Here is a 20,029-nt window from a genome sequence, read left to right on the forward strand (position 1 = left end):
ACATGTTCTGAATAATAATTGTAAAATATTATTTTAAGTTTGTTGGATGATTACATTTTGCATTACATTATTTAATTTTCAGGATTTTAGGTCATACTTTAAAAGGTAACATGTAGAAATTATGATTTTGTTATTAGACTGGTTTTGGTTTATTGTTATTTATTGTTTGCCATTCTTATAAACTGAATAAAGCCTCAGCATGAAACTTCATCTTCAATTATATTTGTGTAACTCCATTTTCTTTTCAGGAGAGGAAGAGGTATAGAGGAATTAAGATTTTCATTCCACAATTGGAGTTTAGTTAAGTTGTTTAGAGGATATATAAAACCACTCTAGAGTCAAATCACCCTTGAATAGGTTTGTTTTATCTGCAAATTTTGAAGGTATAAGCAGAAGTAAATATGTTTTCCTGTATCAGAATCATGTTTCAATATTACATACTAATAATGTAACATAACCTATGTATTTCAGCACAATGTGTATTGTTTGGAATGGAGAATATATTTTACTGTGATTTAATAGGAACTTTATAATTTTGTGGTATATTTGTTTATCTAGTAGTTTCTTCCAAAAATGCATTAAAATCCTGAGTATACTTAAATTACAAATAATACATCAGTGACCTAGCTAATAGGAATTCCTCCTAGAAACGATTGATTACAGTGTACATATTATTTGTCTTAGTAATTTTTTAATTCGTTTCTCCCTTTTCCTGTTACGGGGATTCCTGTTGAAAAACATAGTGCTTCAGTGTATGTGAAACCAGCACTCTCAATAATGACAGAAAAACCAGTGAATATATCCTTGTCAAAATTGTCTAAAGATACAATAGTAAGTGTATCTGTTAATAGAAATGATGTGTTCAGACATAGCAAATCTGGTACACCTGTCAGTGGAAGGATCTTTCACCTAGGACACACATTTAGCTTCAGTGATCAGCTGAGCAATAATATTCTTGCAATGCTATATATATAAAAATATATATATATATATGTGGAAGGTAAAGAAAAGAACTAACTGTTTTCGCACAGTGCTTTCTGTACCACATTTCTCCTTGAGTATTTTGAGGTATCGGAGAAGAACGTATCTGCTTCTCCCATAGAATAAGTTGTAGGAGTTGTGGGAAAATAGCAAGTTGAGAAATATTGTATCTTTGCTCTCCCAAAAGTTTTGGCCCTCCCTTCCATCTGTAACTTTGGAAGTCCAGACTTCTTCCAGAAAACTGTGAGTTCATCTCAGACCAAGATGCCTTCTCATAAGTTTTCCTTCAAGAGTACAAGCTACATCCCTTCTTATCTTTTCTCTTATGCAGAACTAAGGACATTCGTACTTTTACCTTTCTCACCCAACATCTCATTTCTTCAGTTCTTGTGAAGTCCAGCCTCGATTCTTTCTGCGGAGATAAAGATAATTTTTTCATAAATTGCATTTGACAGCACCAGAGCTGGTGCCAGAGCTACCAAACTGGTGTCTCAGTTGCAATTTGTTGTTCAGGTTACATATCCTCTCAGTTTTCTCCTTTCCTGGATATCCATTGATGTCCAAAATGACTGCTGCAACTGTGAGGAATAAATAAAAAAACCTACCTTTTCTGATTGTAACATCACAAAGGGTGACATTTCTCCCCTGCCTAAACGTAGCCATCTCAGCTCAGGTGACTGTTCTAAATTACTCCTTTAGGGTCTCTTTAGACACAAGAGAGATTCCTCTAAAATAGGGTGACTGGTGTGATCCTCTCATACTGTCCCTTCTCTTAATGGTTGGAGAGAGAACCTAAATGCTTGGTCATCTGAAAGTTGGATGGCTACTCTAAGTTAAATAAGAGGGCTCCCATCTTCAAAACTGCACAAAATGGAAGTTGTCAAATGTTATGACTAAATATGGTAAGCTATGTTCTCAGCTGAAAAAGAAACCATGGGGAAACTCATGCAGCTGATACTGTGTATATCATGAAAGAATCAAATATCTGCCTGGATTCAATGCCATATAAAGATATTTCATATCTCACTGCAATACTGTTAAATGTTTTAGTAAAATGTAGTCTGTCAACTTTAAAACTAGTCCTTTTTACTTTTCTGTTTACCGTATAGAAGACTTGTTGTATGCTGAAGTTTTTTGTTCACGTTAAATGAGTTTTGTTATAAACTGTGTGTGCAGATCTCAAGTGATAGTCTTTTAATAGATGTCAGATACACTTTAATGTTACTCTCTTTTATTTCGGTAACGTTTTAATTAATTCATACTGATTGAATAAATGTACATTGAGACTTGTTTCCTAATGAGGGCACATTTAGAGGAAAGGTTTTGCATCATTCTGATATCCTGTGGGTAATTATATTCTAATTATGTGGTGGGGGGAAAAAGGTCTATAACTCAGTGCTGATATTGTTCATTGGACCCAATTAATTACATGCATATAATGAAAGTTCATGATAAGGTTGACTGGCAGTGAGTTTAAAAATCTTTAACTCAATTGAATCCTAGCCTGCCAAGAGTACAGAATTAGATCATAACCAGGTTAAAAACTGGGTATTGGAATGAGATGAGTGAGTAGTGAAGAAAAAAGATTTGTCTGTCCTTATGATACAGCTTCTCTTCCCCCTCCCCTTTATAAGGCAGAAAGGGAAAAATGCTAACATACATTTTGGCTTCTTCATTTCATGCCTTCCTTTACTTTGCTGCATTATTGATGAGCACACAGGATGTTCTAATTCGTATTTATGTTTGTAAAAGAGTAATTAGATTTTTCTGTTTCCCAGCAAAATAGGTATAGCCTTGGGTAATGACAAATCAACCAATAAAAGCCTACTATCTAATAAATATATATTTATTTCATAATGTGTGATGATTTTGATTCTCCTATTGTTTATGTGAGTTTTACAATGAGGTATTTTTTACTTAATTTCTAACATTGGTTTTGAAAACTATAATTAAAACTGTTAATCGTGGAATAAAAAGAAAATTATGGAATAAATTTTAAAACGTAAGGTACCTTGATTACGGTGTGAGCATTACTATATAGCAGTTATCACTGTCTCTATAGTAACCAGTTTATTTCAGTGGGGGAGGGTCTGGTGTAACACTGAAGACAAGAAGTGAAAGAAATAAAATCTAAAATTGGATGCATTTCCTTGTGTTCTATTTTCAACTTAATAGTTCAGCATTCTGGGACAAATTGGTCATCATGATAAAAAGTTTGGAACAACTCACTTTTTGTTTCTTTTCCCTTATGAATGAATAAGGGTTGTTCAGCCTGGAGAAGAGAAGGCTCCAGGGACACCTTAGAGCAACCTTCCAGCCTTCCCCTTATTTTGTACAAGAAGGGGGCCTACAGGAAACCTGGAGAGGGACTTTTTACAAGGGCATGTGGTGATAGGATGAAGAGTAACAGTTTTAAACTGAAAGGGGGTAGATTTAGATTAGATATTAGGAAGAGACTCTACCGTGAGGTTGGTGAGACACTGGAACAGGTTGCTGAGAGAAGTAGTGGCTGCCCCCTCCCTGGAAGTGTTCAAGCCGGATTGGATGAGACTTTGAGCAACTTGGTCTAGGGGAAGTAGATGATCTGTAAGGTCCCTTCCAACCCAATAGAATGATTCTATAATTCTAATTTGGATTTTCTTTTGTTTAGTGAAGATGCTTATAGCTTTTTAGGACAAAATAATTTAAACATAATTTCTATTTATATAAATAGAAAAAAAAATAAAGAATTTAGTATGTATAAAATATATATGGAATTTTATACATCATAGAATAAATTTGTGTATATATATCTAATATAAAATACCATCATAAGTCGAATTCACTGGAGCTCTTATTTTAAAATATAAACGGCTATTTATTTTCATAGAGGAAACATTTATCTGATTTGCGTTGGATTTGGGTTGATTTGGCATTTTGTACAAAAGCATAAATGTTCAAAAATCTTTTGTTTATGACTAGTTCTATTTAGGCACGTAGAACAATATACACAGCAGATTACAAATGTTTTAGCTAAGCAATGTGCCTTATGCAATTAAACAATATACATTATGATCTGTAGCTTCAAACTTTTGTGTCAATATAGGAAGTGTGTTGAGATGCTGGCAAAAAGTAATACAGAATTAAAACTGAAAATACTGTACAAGAATTTTCTTTGACTATCAGTATTTAGAGAGACTGGATAGTGTTATGATTGCAACATAGTTCAATAGATATTTTTCCATGTCTGATAATATGTTTTACTAATACTATTTTCCTGTGAGGTAGGTAAATGTTACTCTCACAGGAAAGCAGAGATGTAGAGAGGGAAAAAGGGAATTAGCAGTTGCTGGTTGAAGAATGAGCTTTCTTAATCCCTTTTCCAGTTTTTAATCCTAAAATAATTCTTATTTTTTTATTATAGTAGAGATCAGTTTTAACTCAGTTGAATCCAAGCTCAACATGGAGTGCGAAAAGTCAGTGCACTGTGTAAGCATCTTTACGAGCGACTTGATCCTTTGAAGTTGATTACTAGCCTTATTCTGAGTATCTGAACAAAGATACTACAAAAAACCACTTATTTGAATATATATTCTTCCACTGGGGGGAAATTTAAGTCTAGTTGTTGAGTATTAGGTAATGACATAGCAACTGAAACATTTAAAAAACAAAACAAAACACTTTTTTCCTCTTCAATTGTGTATCATGTTGCAGATCCAGTTCTCTGAGAATCTAAAACAGACTTGAAATACAATGGTGTGCTTATCTACACTAAGAGCTTTTTCATTTCAGAAGGAAATTAATAATTCCCCTGGAGGAAAATGTATCTTCCTAACTAATTATCTGTTCGGCAAACACAGTTCAATGTTAAAATAATAAGATGCTGATAAACTGAAACGGCAGCCATTCAATCATTGTAAGTTATATCTAGTTGCCTGCCCACAGCTCATCACTACTGTCTGTCCGTAAGTTTATTCCTTACATCCTCTCCCATTGGAGTTTAACATGTTTTTATTTTCAAAATTATTTTCCAACTCTTTTGTCTTTCTTGAACGATGTATATAATTACCTGCTATAGCCCAAGTTAATTTTCGGTTGCAAATTAAATTAGAAGTCTTGAGACATACCGTTCGTGCATGTTGATGCATATATTGAATGGATGAAAGATGTAAGGCAAGTTTTCTTCAGCCAACTAAATGAACTAAGGCCGAAATGCTAAATGAGAAATAGTTGATGGTGATTTTGATGTGTAATTCTTTACATCTTTATTAAGACATTAAAAAATCAACACAAAGTGTGTATATATATACATATATATATATAAGTTATCATGTAGCGATTCCTTGTTAAGAACAGTCTTGCGGTCAGCGATTTTGGAAGGTATTCTCAAACAACATCGTTTCCATTCCAGCCTTGTCTTTTTCCACGTATTTTGGCTACTAGTATTATGGGTGACAAAATACCTCCTTCTATTTGACATAATGTGATTTTTTTTTTTTTCCTTAGCTGCAAATGTTTCTATCAAGACAGCTCTCAGATAAATTAGAATCCTTACCTTTCCTTTATAGTATGGACATGTGCAGCTCACTGGACAGTATTTTTGCTAGTGAATTGGTCACTAATCTTGTCCACAGGGTGACTTTTAGCTTCAGCTCATGGATGTAGAGCAGAGTATTGTGCTACAGCTCTATGAGCTTTCAAGGCAGCATGATGTGGTGTCCTAATGTTGGCCTTTCTCATTAGTATGTACACAGGGTTAGATCTGGAAATGTGGAGAAAATTTTATAAAGTAAATTTTCAGAACTTTTTAGCACATCTAAATCATAGTTAGTTCTATGTGATATCTAATAGATATTACAGACAGATTGCTCCCCAGGGTTTTGGGGTACTGATGGTGGGGTTTTTTTCAGTTTTCAGGGTGTCTGAATCTTTGATTCTCTTTGGTTATTGTGTGACTATGGACAGAAATTGCATGGAATGGAATTTTTGTAAGCAAGGTCTTGAATACCACATAGGTTTACAAAATGACAGCCTAGGAGCACCTGTTCTAATACTTCATTGCATATTAAAGCACAGTTTTTGCATCCCTTGGAGATTCCCATGTCATTAAACAAAAAAGCTCTAAGCAACCATGGAACAACCTTCCTCCAATTTCCTTAAAAAAACCTAAAGCATCAGTTTGGTATTCAAGTCACATATTTAAGCTTCCATGGCCTTCATCCTGCAAACATTTGAGGATAACTTTACACAGTGTTTTTGTGCATTCTGTCTGATCTTCCATGACCAGATTCCCCTGATCAATATCTTTCAAGTTTCAGAGTTCTAAAATAAGATATTTTTTTGCAACTGTTTCAGTTTATGCATATAAACATAGAATTTGGTTCTCTCCCCATGCCCAAGTTGGGCTTTAGAGTGTATGTCTCATCTGAAGGCATGTAGTATAAAAGAAGTCATTATCATACAGAAGTAATCCCAGGTTTTCAATATTTACTTGACAAAATGTGTAATGGTATTAACCATTCACTAATGGCTTTACAGTCCTATTTAATGTATAAATAAATTGTTGTTTAATGTATAAAATAAATTGTCTTAAATAATCTCAGACGTGTACAAAATAATCCAGAAAAATAGATTTGCACTTATTGATTAAGAGACAAGGTAAGAAAACAGCATTTTTTGCTGCATTGGCACTGGATTCTGTGTCAGCAGTTAAAATGTAAAGAGGTAACTATTTAATAAGCCATTAGTTACTATTAATCGGTGGCCTGGTTTATATAGAGAAAGTAGAAATACTTTTTGAGGATGTTGTATAGCTTGTCAATTGTAGTAGAAGAAAGCTTTTTAAACAAGATTCTTGCTTTGGATGAGGATTCAAAGACTTGGAAGATAAAATAAAAAGACTACTCCCCAGGTACCAAGTATCTCTTTTTACTATTTGAGAGAGTATAGTCCTCAGGTTTTCTAATATGTTTAGCTGGTGATAAAATGATCCCACACATACTTCCTAAAATATAAATTATATAATATGACAGCCGAAACATTGGGGGAGTACGGTTGTGCAAATGTGTAAAAAAAGCGCTGTGTACGGTTGTTGTTAAGTACAACTTCTGCAAGGTAAGGTTCCTCATGAGCACGCTCTCTGTGCCGCTTGCCGTCCCAGCTGTTCGGTGTTGCAGCCTAACATTCTCTTTTTCCAACAGACGCTACCCACTTTAGGAGGTTTGCTCCCTGAGGTGCGTAACAGGAGGCATCCATGTACGCACGAGTACTAACAGATCATGATATTGTACATTCTTCTTGATATAAAAGTGCATTTTGGGGCTGAACTAAAAATCTAGACATGGTATTCTGTGTTGTCATTTGAAAGGTCCTGTCTTATTTATCAATTTTTTTTCTTATTTGGATAATACAAATTGAATATAGTTATCTAGATGATACAACTGAATAGATTTATATAGATAAAATTGAATCGTTCTTATCTGACAGTGATCTCTCTGGAGCAATACTGAATAGTAGAAGCTCCAGTTAATGGATATTGACTTCAAAGTGGCAGTTCAAGGGGAGAAAAGAAGGCATTAGAGGTGCAAAAATGGGTGGAAAAAATTTTTGTTGTAGTACTATTTTGAACAGAAAAGCTTGATTCTTTGAGCCATCAAAATGTACAATAGCTTTTAAAATGCTGTATTCAGTATCTCTATCAATCTCATGCATGTCCACTAAATAAAATGATTCACAGATACGTTTATCATTTTGTATGTTTTAATTAAGATATTAAATACAGCACAACTGTTGTAGCAACATTTCTTACCTTGAAAAATAATTTTTTGCATTTTGTAAAACCATTTATTCAGTGCATGTCAAATTTGTCTTAACATTGCTAGAATTTGTAGGCTGTTATCCACAGGTGATTTTATTATTATCTCATAAAAGAAGACACTGTTTAGTTTCTGACACCTTGTATGGCTTAGTAATGTTATAGTCCCTGAAAGTCATTCAGTCACGTACAACTGGATTAGAAAGCCAGCTTTCTATTTCATATATAAAACGAAGTATCTGTGCAAAAATATTTAAAAGAGATTTTTTTAATAAAATGGTAAATCTTTTTATGTTCCATTAATAGATTTATTCGGTAGAATTAAGATACACATTATTATATTATTTCATACAAACTGTAAGTCAGATCCTCACTAGTATGACACATCTAAAAATTATAGGATATATAACTCTAGGAAATCTAGAATCTCCTATCAGCTTCTTCAGAAATGTTTCAGAGAGCACTGTTGGTACATGTGGTGACACGTATTCTGGTATCATATGCATATAAGATGGGTGATACGAAATACTTTATTTCTACTTTCTTCACAAATCATCATTGAAGGAAGCAGACCTTCAATGGTAATAAGGTCAAGTATCCATATTTGATTTTTTTAGTAACACTGTAGACAATTCTGTATCGTGAATATAGTTTTTCCTTTATATTGTGTGAGATATATGGCCTCATCTTGTGTAGTCACTTATTAGGAGAAGCTGTCTTTGTCTGTGAGTCAAACAATTGTTTTGCTTATGAAACAGGTAATATAAATTGGAGAAGGAATGTTGCTGATGCAGCAGTCATAGGGCCAGGGCCAGCTGAGGGTATTTGCTGCTATCTGTATCATGCTGGAACAAAAAAAAAAAACAATATCCAAAACTTTGCTTGGGGTAATTGTTACTGCATTTTGCTGGTGAATGATTGATTACAGCAGGTTTGGGCACTGTGGTGAGCATCCTTTATGTAAAGACAGTTCTCAGCAGTGTATAAGTACTTTTGCTCTAAGTAATAGCGTGATATATGCAAGAAGATGTTTAGTGCCACACTTTATAAGAAGGCCTCTCTTGAACAGTGGTTTTTTAACCTCTAAATGCAAATACTCAGTGTGCCACATCTGTTCCTTTCTGTTACCTTTTTTTGTACTATCACAAATACTTTGTTTAGCTTAGCGTTTTTCTAGGCTTTTAAAAATTTGCTCTCCATCTCTGATTTTTGTTAGAAATCAGGGTCTTTTACTAGCAGTGTGTCTGCATTACTGACATCTGATTTGATTTTTGAAAATGTTGCAATATCCAAGAGCCAGATTTAGCCATAATATAAAACCGTGTTTAGCATGGTATATGTAGTGACTTTTAAGGGTAGTTATTCGCAAAATTGTTCAAAACCCCGAAGCTGCTTCTTACATATGTAATGAAGTATGAAGCGTCCTTCATACTCAGGCTTCTTACTCTCTATCCTTGGCACTAACCAATACCATTGTGCATTAATGTTTTATGTTATTACACAAATATTATTCTGTTTGGATGCCTCATCCTAGTTCTAGTTTCTAAACAATCATCAAATAAATAAGTGCGGAGTCAGTGATTTCTTAGGCAGTGATATGGACAGTGCTTGTCTGTTTTGAAGATTAGGGCTAAGATGAATAACTCTAATTGCTTTTACTGTTTTCTGTTTAAAGCAATGATATTGTAGTCTAGACTCTTGGACCTCCTTTTGAACTGATCAAGTTACTCAAAGCATCCAAGAGCTCAGTTAACTAACGTCTTAGGAATCTCACTGCATACGGGAAGTAGTGTAGACTCTCCTGGGTTTTTTCTGTGACATAGGTTTGTCAGTCCTGTTGGTTGCCACAGTTCCCCAAAGCACTTGGCTACCCAAAGCAGCCTGGGGTGACTTGGACCACTATTTGCATCAGGACTAGATTGAGGCTGTGTCAGTCTCCAAATTTAAGGAAGCTAAAGACAGTATAAAAACAGTGATGGTCCACATCTATGTTGGAAGGCACTGTGTTAAGCTGGGAGTGATTCCCTTCCTGCCAGAGAATCTGTGTCAATGTTTCTTACCAGTTTAAACTGCTTCAGAAAGAGTGGCATGGATTAATTACTAGTATAATCCCTAAGGCTTTATCAGAGGTAGCACAGAGATGGGGTTTGGCTTGGTATGGAATGTAAATGGTAACATTTAATGAACTTCTTACTGAGTGAAGTTGCAGGGGGTGCAGCAGTGTCCTTCATGCTCCTTTCTAATGCAGCAGCTTTGTGCCAGCCCATTCCCCTGACTAGTTTAAAGCCTGCTTGTACTTGTGAAGTGAGGAAAGTGACTGTGGTGCAGTTGGGATTGGGGACACTGATTCTATTTGAGAAACATCTGCTGTCTTAATTTATGGTGCATTTTTGGACAACCTAAAAGGACGTTCTGGATGCAGTTTATAAATAGGATAAATGAAATACAAAGAGCAAGGACTTTTTTTTTTTTTTCATTCAGAGTTCTCTGAAATGGCCTGACAACAACTGAAAATATGATTACAGCAACATACTTCTGAGCTCTCCTCTTTCAAATAACCATCTGATTGTGCTGTGTATCAGCATCAAAAGTTGCTAACGGCTTAGAATCTGATGTAGATTCTGGTTTCTTTCTGACACAAAATACGTATTTTATAAAAAGCCACTCAGCCAATTGATTATGGTACATTTAGAACAGGTATATTTTGCCAAAGTGGTAAAGTAGTCTTGAAGCACCCAACCTTTGCTAGCAGTTAGGATGAAATTTTGATAAATTACTGATCTCTTATCAATGTGCTTATTAAACAATCAAGTATATTGTTTGATTGGCTTTCAAGTTTCAGAATGCCATCCTGGCAATGTCCGATTATCTTTTCACATCATTGCATCAATTTGTGTTGTGACTGCACACTTTTCATCCATCTATTGCCTAGTCATTATGGAATGTCCAGGCACATAGATAGATGTTATGTGAAGTGGCCAGACATTGTGTAATAACTTGACTGAGATCTCATTTTCATTAGAGCAGAATCTGACATTACTCACTAGTCAAAAAACAACTTTATGGAGGCACAGTGTCAGTTACAGTTGTGTAGCCTTATATAATGTGTTAAAATGTTCAATTTTATCCTTTTCTCTTCTTTTTTCAAGGAAAGACAGGCAACAGTGAAAAAAGAAAAAAGTTGCCCCCCACAAATGAACAAACTGGGAGAACGGAACAAAATGCAAAGAGCAAATTCCGTCACCGTAGATGGACAAGGTCTTCAGGTGTGATTATTGTTATTTTAATTTTAAGGAGATACTTGTAGGTATGAAGACAGAGATAGAGTGAGCAATCTTTAAAGTGAAATATTTCCTATACATTCACTCTTCTACTATTTCACTTTTACATATTTAAAAATATAATAGGTAAATTCTTCCATCTATACAGGTATCTTGTGGTGCAAATCTGCTTCTCATGTGATTGGTAGGATTTCCTAAGACATTAAGGGGGAGGGAAGACTAGCTCTAAAACATTTGTATTGTGGGGTGAAGCTGAACTTGATTGTTTTAGTATCTGCCACACAGCATTGTGTGAATTTACATTATAAGTCTGAGTCTATGTCTTGATAACTGTTCACTATTCTCATTTGGACCTGTTAATAGATGGATGGAGTAAACTCAAGGATGTTATTTGTCAAAGTATTTCCGAGTAGAGTATTTGGCACATTAAAATTAAGAGTGGAGGGAAGCAAGGTGGTTTCAGTAATAGCGATATCTAGAATAAAAAGGGGAGGTTTCTTCTACTTGAAAGAAAAATTTGTGTGTGTGATAAGCTAATGTTATTTTAGAGAGGTTACTTAGAGACATGACGGAAGTTCTGCCTGAAATGCTTGACTTCTTTCCCTTGAGATATGAGTAGTTTTGAGTAAAATCGATGTTCACATGTATGATGCTGCTTCTTTATTTCCTCAGGAGTTAAATGATCATCATGATAACAATGTGATAATCATTTAATATACATACTTGACTCTTCTTTGTATCTTTTGATGTGTTGCAATTGAAGTTCAGTAAAATGTAAAAGATTCCATTACCATATATCAAATGCTGTATACCTCATGATTATTTCATGATATACCTTATTGTGTCAGGATAGAAAGGCTTGTTTTATTGTTTCATCTTTTTAGGGTAGTGAAACATTTTTGTTTTGACAACCCAAAGAAAAGGAAAAAAAAAAACATCCAAAAAAACCCGAACCATAAAACCTATGCAGTCACATGGCTGCTCCATTGATGGTCTAGTAGGATATTACAACGATCATTGTCCGTGGCTTTCAAGGCTCTCTTCCTGTACTTAACATCCTCACAGGCTGCATTGCTATCCAGATCATTTGTGAGAGCGCATGAAGTAAAAGGGCTAGAGTATTCATTGACAGAAAGCCCAAGTTCTGTCTAAGCAGTCATGGTGACTAATAAACTGGAGCTAAAGAAAGCACACAGGGTTTTCTAACTTTTGGTTGATATCCATGCAATTCCAATGAGCCCAACTGCTCTAGACAGAGGAACGTCTTTGGCATCTCCTTTTAGTAGCAGCGCTATGTATCATTATGAATTTTTGTTTTACTCCAAGCATTAGATTGCTTATGCTCATAATATATTTTCTGGTATTTTCCAAGTCTGTTTCCCACTCATGCAATACAGTGCCTGAGATATAGTACCTGGTCTGCTCAAAATAGCAAACTCCTAGCACTACTGACTCATGCATGCACAAGCTTAAATTATTAAAATTTTTGCTTTCAGATAGTTAGAGCATAAGATTTTCTGTAAGTGTGTTAGTATGATCAAAAACTTATGTTCTGTCTTCTCTTTCCTTCTTCTCTTCTTTTGTTGAGAAAAGTACCAAGACCAAACCTTCCTTCCATCAGACAGCAGTGAGCAGATAACTTAGTGGCAGTGGAGATCTGTACAACTTAAAGACAATTAATCATAGTTAAGCACATTCATCTTACTTCTTTCTAGCTAACCAGCATAATGATCAGGATTATTATTTCTAATTAGAGGAAGTAATAGATCATGTATAACCTTAGGATGAGTCTCATTAATTAACCTGCGTCCTAAGGGATTTCAGTAGGGTAGTCCATCTCTGTCACAACGAGCACCATTGGTTTACACTTAGTTCACAGGAACAAACATCATGGGAATTGCCTAATAACTAAAATTGATTAAAACAGTAGATAAAAATTAAATATATGACAAACTTCATTATATCCTGCAATTTGATATACGTTTCAACATACAGTACTTTACTATAACAACATTCTGCGCCAGAATGTGATACTGGGTTAGTTTTATTCCAGGTTTAATTCCACTGAGTTTAATGGAGTTTTTTTATTATTTTTTGTATATATTGGAGCAGATTTGGATCCATTGTTTGTGAAGTTATGGCGTTGACACACTAGTGCTTAACACTTCCTACTAGAAGAAAAGTGGTTTTAGATGCCTATAGGATTATGTGCCTAAGTTTATAGGATGCCTGTAAGACTCCTTAGCTATCATGTTTCTCAGGTTCTGCCTTAAATTACCTTTTATGACATCTTCACCTGAAAACATTTTGTTATTTCAGGAATTATGAATAAGGATTTGGAGCAAGAGCTTTCAATGTACCATTTTGAAACAGAGACAGTCTAAGCTTCATCTCTGAAGTTGTTTGTGCGTGACTTTGGAGAAGTTGACTTTGAACTCTTAATATGTTTTTAAACATTCTAGAATTGATATATGTCTAAAAATGATAATTTTAAATATGAATAGTCTAGCTTTATGGTTTAAAAACAGATATTAGGGAGAGATCATTTGATGTAATTTTTTTATGTTCTTCAAGTCTGTGGAGCAAAGGCAATGAACATGCACATCTTACAGTACCAGAAGATGCAAACTAACACTATTACTTAGAAGGAAGGTGTTAGTTTGTAAAGCTAAACATTAATGTGAACATGTAAAACTTTCCGTGCACAAAAGAATTAAAAAACATGGTAGAATTCATTGTTTCCTTCAGTATATCCTCCTCTCCATTCTTTTTCCTCAGGCTTACCCTTCTTCCATATGTTTTCTCCTCTACTTTTTAAAGTTTTCCAGCTTTCCAAGGTGTTTAAAGGAGCTCATTACTGTTGTGGTTGTTATATTTTAAAAAGTGTGTGATTTCATATAATATCAAATATTGCAGGTTTCTGTAATTTAAAAAAAGAATTAAAATTATTCTGTCGAATTTAAAATTTCATATAGCTATATTTGACCTTTATAGTGTAGTGTCATTTCTCACTACAAAATATAGTTTCTTCATAGCTTTTTCCATAGAAAATTATGCTACTGTCAGAATCAGTCATGCATTTCTTGCATTTAAAGTTTTCTTCTGTGTTGATGGATGTAACCTATATATATCAATATTTCAATGGAATTATAGGTTAAAATGGCATCACAGCTGTAAGACAGACAGCTAGCGTTAAAAAAAAAAAAAAGTCACTTTCAATTTGTGGAAAATTATTGAAGTGAGGATTATGGCAAATTATGGAAGAGCTTCCAGCTGGATTACATAGCATAACATAGAGTTTGCATTAAGCTTTTTGTTTTCTGTCTACTATAGGAAAAAATGAATGCAACACACAGCATTAATGAGTGGCTGTGTTATTCCCTTCTTTTAGATCACTCCAGTTCCAGGCACTCATCCACTTTTAATTTTTGTCAATCCTAAAAGTGGTGGGAAACAAGGAGAAAGGTAAGGTTTATTTTCTCTTTTTTTTCTCCCTCTATTTCTCTATTATGATCTCTGTGATATGTTTAAAAATGAACCTTAAAAGTTTGTGTATGAAAAGAAATCCAACATTTTACACTGTTATGCCTCACATTTGAACATCTCATTGCCCTGTTTAGAAGAGGTACACACTAGCATATAGTTATAAATTTTGTAGTTAAAAACTAGAAGGAGTTCTATACAACAGTTTCATTTCACATCAGAAAAAGTAGCTATATTCAGTGTATGATTTTGTGTGATTTGTGTGAAGATGTGAGTTGCTATATTTTGCATTGCAACTCTGAAGTTATAACAGTTTTCTTTTAATTTCTGTAATAATTATGCAGACAGGCCAATAATTTAAATTGGAAACAGTATTCCGTTTTCTAATGTATGACTTGCCTTTCAAAGATTTAGTGAGTAGACTCTCCAGCTTCTCCATAAGATTTCCTACAAAGAAACCTTTTGATTTCTGTAGATAGAAAGCATTCTAACAATCCAGTTAAAGTATTAAAGTCCAATCACACAAACTTTAAAGACATGCTTAATTTTATATTTGTCAGTAATTACATTGACTTAAATTCAAAATACCTAAATTTATGTTTCAATGTTAGTGTATCAGAAGCATGATAAAACAGAGGTAAGGAGCATCTTCCTCCTACTCTGTCCATGAAACTCAGGCAGAAATGCTGAATTAGTTACCCCCTGAGCAGATTTTTCAGATTGTATTTCAGAATCACAAGTGCTAACAATATGGCCATTTTTGATCATCACATAAGTCCCCACATTTTTATAGTCTAGTTTACCATGTCAGTGCTGTAATTTATCCTTCAAGTCTTGAAAAAGATTATGGTCTTTTGGCCAAGATCAGGCTGAAGATGACACCTGTGGATACTGCGGATACAAAAGGAGGGATCCAGTGCGATTCTAAAGCTTGGAACCAAGCAAGTAAACTGGAAGTGGGTCAGCTTTCCCTACCTCTTCCCCACTGCTTCCATTAGGTCACTTCTTTCAAACAGTGTCCCTTGAAGTAAACTGACAAAAAGGACAAAATCCTGCAGAGTAGATGTTAAGGGAGTTCTCAGAGCTGAGGAACATTTAAACAAAACTGCACTTGAAGACCTCTGAAAGAACAGGTTATCATTTAGGGACTGATTGTGTCATCCTTGGACTGGTATACCTAGATATCAGCAATGCAAACAATGCTAGCTGTGTCAAAGGCAGTTAATGATCTAAAAGATTCATTCTAAACAGTTTCAAGAACATGCCTTTGCAATCACAACAAAATAATATGAGCTGTTCTGAGCATTCATGTTTTAGACACAGTAGTAGTGTGAGGTAGCCCTGGTCTCCTGTGCAGTCAGGGGCATTGTGGAAGATAATGTGCTAGGACTCAGCTTGACCTTTTTATAGTACTGATATGAAGTGAGTAGATCAGGGATCCAGTCTGGAATTATCTGGGTGAGAGGCAGGTTAGAGAGCTGCACTTACGTAGCTAGTTATAACCTAGAAACAATTTAATGAAATGCTGTTTCACAGCTTTAAGTTCCCAGCTCATAATTGGTCTCAAGTGTTACTATCTGAATGGGCTTAATGCACAAGGGATGTCATTTAATGTTAGATATTCTCCAGGCTAAAAGCAAGTTTAAAACCTGATCCCCTTCCCAAGCTCCTATTCCCATTCACATATTGCAGTCTGACACTTCTCCATTTATGTCAATGCAACTGTTACTGAGGCCAAGCAGGTCACAGGAATGATTTGAATTAAAAAAAAGAATGCCTTATAAGCGCTTCATTCACTAACACCGTTACCTACAAGTGTATTACACAATGAAGTGTACAGTATGAGGACAGCCACCAGCAGCTAAGTATAGTGAAGTAAAATTGGCTTTGATACCACACAAAAAATGTTAACTTGCATACTATTGTGTCGAGGTTGCACTCAGTATTTCTATTAGGAGGAGCACATCAAAAGGTCAACTGCATAGTCATGTAAACATATCTCAAGTCATTCACCAGCAGGACATAATATCTTACGGTTAGATCTAAAACTAAATTCAAAAAGGTTAAAAAAAGTCCACATATGGATTATTTGATGAGAAGGGGTTTGCCCTCTACCTTTTAGGTGTTAATGTTTCATGTCAATACCAGTAATATAGTAAAATTATAAAATGAGGATGTTAAGATTGCATATTAGCTTGAAGATCTAATGTAAGGGATGAAAACATTTTCAGGGAACAATAATATTTTAACTTTTTACTTTTCCTGATTTTTATCTGGCTAGTTTACAGTCAGTAACCAGAAAGAGAAGAATCCCATATTTCCCCTCCCTTCCAATTTTGTGGCAGTTATATGTTGTGAAAAGTAAAATCACAGGACATTTGAAGACATAAGTAGCTTTGCAAAATGCAGTTATGGTGACTCAGGTCACACTTTTTGATTATACCGATTTTGTAATCTGGTCGGGTATTGAGAGGCAAGGAGTAGAAGATAGGTTGTAACAAAAGTAAGATTTCCACAGCAGTGAGGGGCAAAAAAAAATCCCCACAACCTACTAATTTTTGTAGATGAGAATTTCATTATCTCGACTCATTCAGATTAAGGTTATCTTTTACTGAAAGCTATTCTTCAGTCTTTACTTAGGATTTTCTGTATTTGAGAGATCACAGTGAATGAAGTAATGATTTCTAATTGACTTTCATTGAACACAAAAAGGTTATTGCAGATACTGTCAAGACTCCAGTGTTCCCACAGTTCCCCATATGAGATTTTATGCCTTGCCAGATGGTAACCTAGCCCATTTCATTGCCCTTAGACTTGGAGAGAGTGTATGCATCCATCTGACAACCAGTTGAATAAATACACTCCCTCAATAATACTCTGTCATTTTCGTTTGTATTTTGCACTTTTTTTCAAATCTCTCAAATGCAAAGAAAAAGAACTGAGGGTCACTTTAAGGTTAGAAAAGATAGTGCTTTAGTTTTGGTTTTGAATGTTGCAACAGAGGGGTGGTGGGAAACAAATGGATGTGTAGAAAAAGTGCATTCAGAACACAAAAATACTTTCTCTACAACCATATCTAATTGCCTTATTGATACGTTTTAAAACTTTGATTCTGTTAGAAAGCCAGATTTCTGCAAAATGTGTAGTAATAAATATCTTCTTGAATAGGTTTCTCTTTTAAAAACCAATGCTATGACTTTCATATATAATTGCAAAAGAAAGAACTGTGAAAATAACCCAGTTATACTTTCTTCTTAATGGAGAGATTAATACTATTGCCCATCACATGAAACACAAATGCATTTACAAATATTTGGACTTAAATGATTTAGTCCAATGAATAATATGTATGTTTATAATAAAATAGAATAAAAATATAATTCAATGTTTGTTAAGAATAAAGTAGCAAATTAGAATTAAAGTTGATGTGTGCCTTTCACACACCAAAAAGTAGATTTTAATTAAGCATGAGATTGGATAGGAGTTTGGCAAACCCAGTCAAGTGTCTTCCTCAGGGTATATCACACTGTAACATGTTTTCAGTGGTTGTGCATAAAATGGACAGGTGTGGTGTCCTGGTTTGGCCTAAACCAGGCCGATTTTCCTTTCAGTGATTTTTGCTTTCAGCTAAGTCTCCTCTAAGTAACTGCATGTTTGCAGACAGTGTCTGCCTCCAAGACTGATAACGCCCGAAGTTTGTAGTTATCGCTGAGGCACCGGTAGGGATGTTGTGCAGTAAGGCTCTTGCTGTACTTATTCTTAGAGAAATCAAGGTCACTGATGAATTCCTCACTGCTTACAAGTGAAAAGCCGAAGGGGGGGGTCGCAGCTGCAGGGGGGAGCAGACAGGGCAGGTGACCCAAAATTGACCAACGAGGGTATTCCATTCCACACACGTCATTCTCGGTATAAAGGGGGGGGATCACGAGGGTCGCGCCCTTTTTCTGCTATGGCCGGTGTCCAAGGAGGACTCCGTCTGTTTTCCTGCTGCCCCCGATCCCGATCCGTGCATCCCTGAATCCAGCTCTCGACCGTTGCTAGGCCCAGCCTGGGCCTTCCCGGAGCCTGCCCTGCAGTGCCGGTGGTGACGTGGCTGACTTCAGGGGAGCTCAATCTTGGTTTTGTATATATATTTGTATATATTTGATTATTTCTATTATTATTATTATTTTTTTTTTCATTATTATAGTTTATTAAAACTGTTTTAACTTTCCAACCCGGAAGCCTCTCTCCCTTTTCCCTTTCCCTTTCCCTCTGGGGGGAGGGGGGGGGGATAACAGAGGGCATCTGCCACAGGTTTAATAACTGGCCCAGCTTTAAACCGTGACATGTGGGTAATTTCATCAGAAAAAAAAAGCAGCATACCCATTTCATCCTAGAGCTAACAGTCCTGTATGTCTGCAGTTAAGATCTGACTAATCAAGACAACAGCTTTCAATAATCTGTAAATAGAATGTATGTGTTTACTACATCATTGACAAAATAGTTTCTTTCAATAGAAAGAATATACAAGCGTGTAATGCTTCTAAAGACACTTGCTAAGGGTAGTGCTTCTCACATAAGAGTCCTTCTAAATCATACTCTTGTTTTGCCATACTCATTACTTTGTTTTCCACTTCCCCGTTTTCCAATTTATTTGCCTGACCAGCAGGTGAGTTTAAACAATTGTTTCCTTGACAAATTTGCGGTTGGATGCACTGGAGATCAGCTTCCGTACACTGACGTTTCCTGCTGACTCCACGTTCAGTGTCTGTGCAGCACAGGTTGATGATATCTTTGACCTTTGTTGTTTTCAAATAACTTTGGTTCATAGTAGCTCTTCCCTCCTACCCTCTGATTAATCTGGCTTTGTAAGCTTTCATTTAGCATTGACACAAAATGTAGAAGCAGTTTCAAATTATCTTTTTCAAATGTTGTATGTCTAGGAGAGAAGATCATTAGCATTCTTTTAATTTTGGGGAGGAGTCCTTGGCTTCTTTCTGTTCTGCCATTAGGGTTAAATTAAGCCTATACCGACCACATCTTGAATAGTCACCCCTAGGTGACTGAGGATGCATCCCCCAGTTGGCACAAGGCACTGCTATGGCCAGCTTTTTCCCCAGTGTAGTCAACCTTACTGCCAGTTTTGAATTGCCAACAGGTTTCTGTCTATCTATTTCTTTTCTCTGTCTAAAGGAATGATCTTATGACTTCACAAGATAGCTCAATCTAACTCAGCCCAAGGTGCACTCAAGAGTATTTTCTTCAGCAGCAGAGCTGTTTAAAGATAATCCCAGCCCTCCTGGCCACTCCTGCTGTAATTTTCTGCCTCCTCAGTTACGCTAGGGCAGCTATTTTGAGGTTCATATGAGATCACGGACGTGATTTAAGTGAAGGGAAAAAAATGACAATGGAGAAAGTTTTCTGAGGATTTGTATTTTAAATTGAATCTGGTTAGTTTTGCCAGATCACAGAATAACCCCACCAACGGTTACAGAAGCACAACTGTTGA

The 20,029-nt window shown here is 35.5% G+C and overlaps 1 protein-coding gene across 6 annotated transcripts in view; it reads left to right on the forward strand.

Moving 5' to 3' along the window:
* The window catches only part of DGKB (diacylglycerol kinase beta), a 336,656-nt gene that overhangs the window by 88,280 nt on the left and 228,347 nt on the right, over positions 1 to 20,029 (forward strand). For 2 of the 6 annotated variants that reach the window (XM_068404614.1, XM_068404611.1), the window contains 4 exons: positions 1,132 to 1,134; positions 7,161 to 7,193; positions 10,924 to 11,040; positions 14,447 to 14,520. In XM_068404614.1, coding sequence (XP_068260715.1) covers positions 1,132 to 1,134; positions 7,161 to 7,193; positions 10,924 to 11,040; positions 14,447 to 14,520 — 227 coding nt within the window. The remainder of the gene's footprint in view (positions 1 to 1,131; positions 1,135 to 7,160; positions 7,194 to 10,923; positions 11,041 to 14,446; positions 14,521 to 20,029) is intronic. The other 4 variants (XM_068404612.1, XM_068404609.1, XM_068404613.1 and 1 more) reach the window with 2 other exon arrangements.

This window comes from Nyctibius grandis, chromosome 7, assembly GCF_013368605.1.
Source record: "Nyctibius grandis isolate bNycGra1 chromosome 7, bNycGra1.pri, whole genome shotgun sequence".
Taxonomy (NCBI): Eukaryota; Metazoa; Chordata; class Aves; order Nyctibiiformes; family Nyctibiidae; genus Nyctibius; species Nyctibius grandis.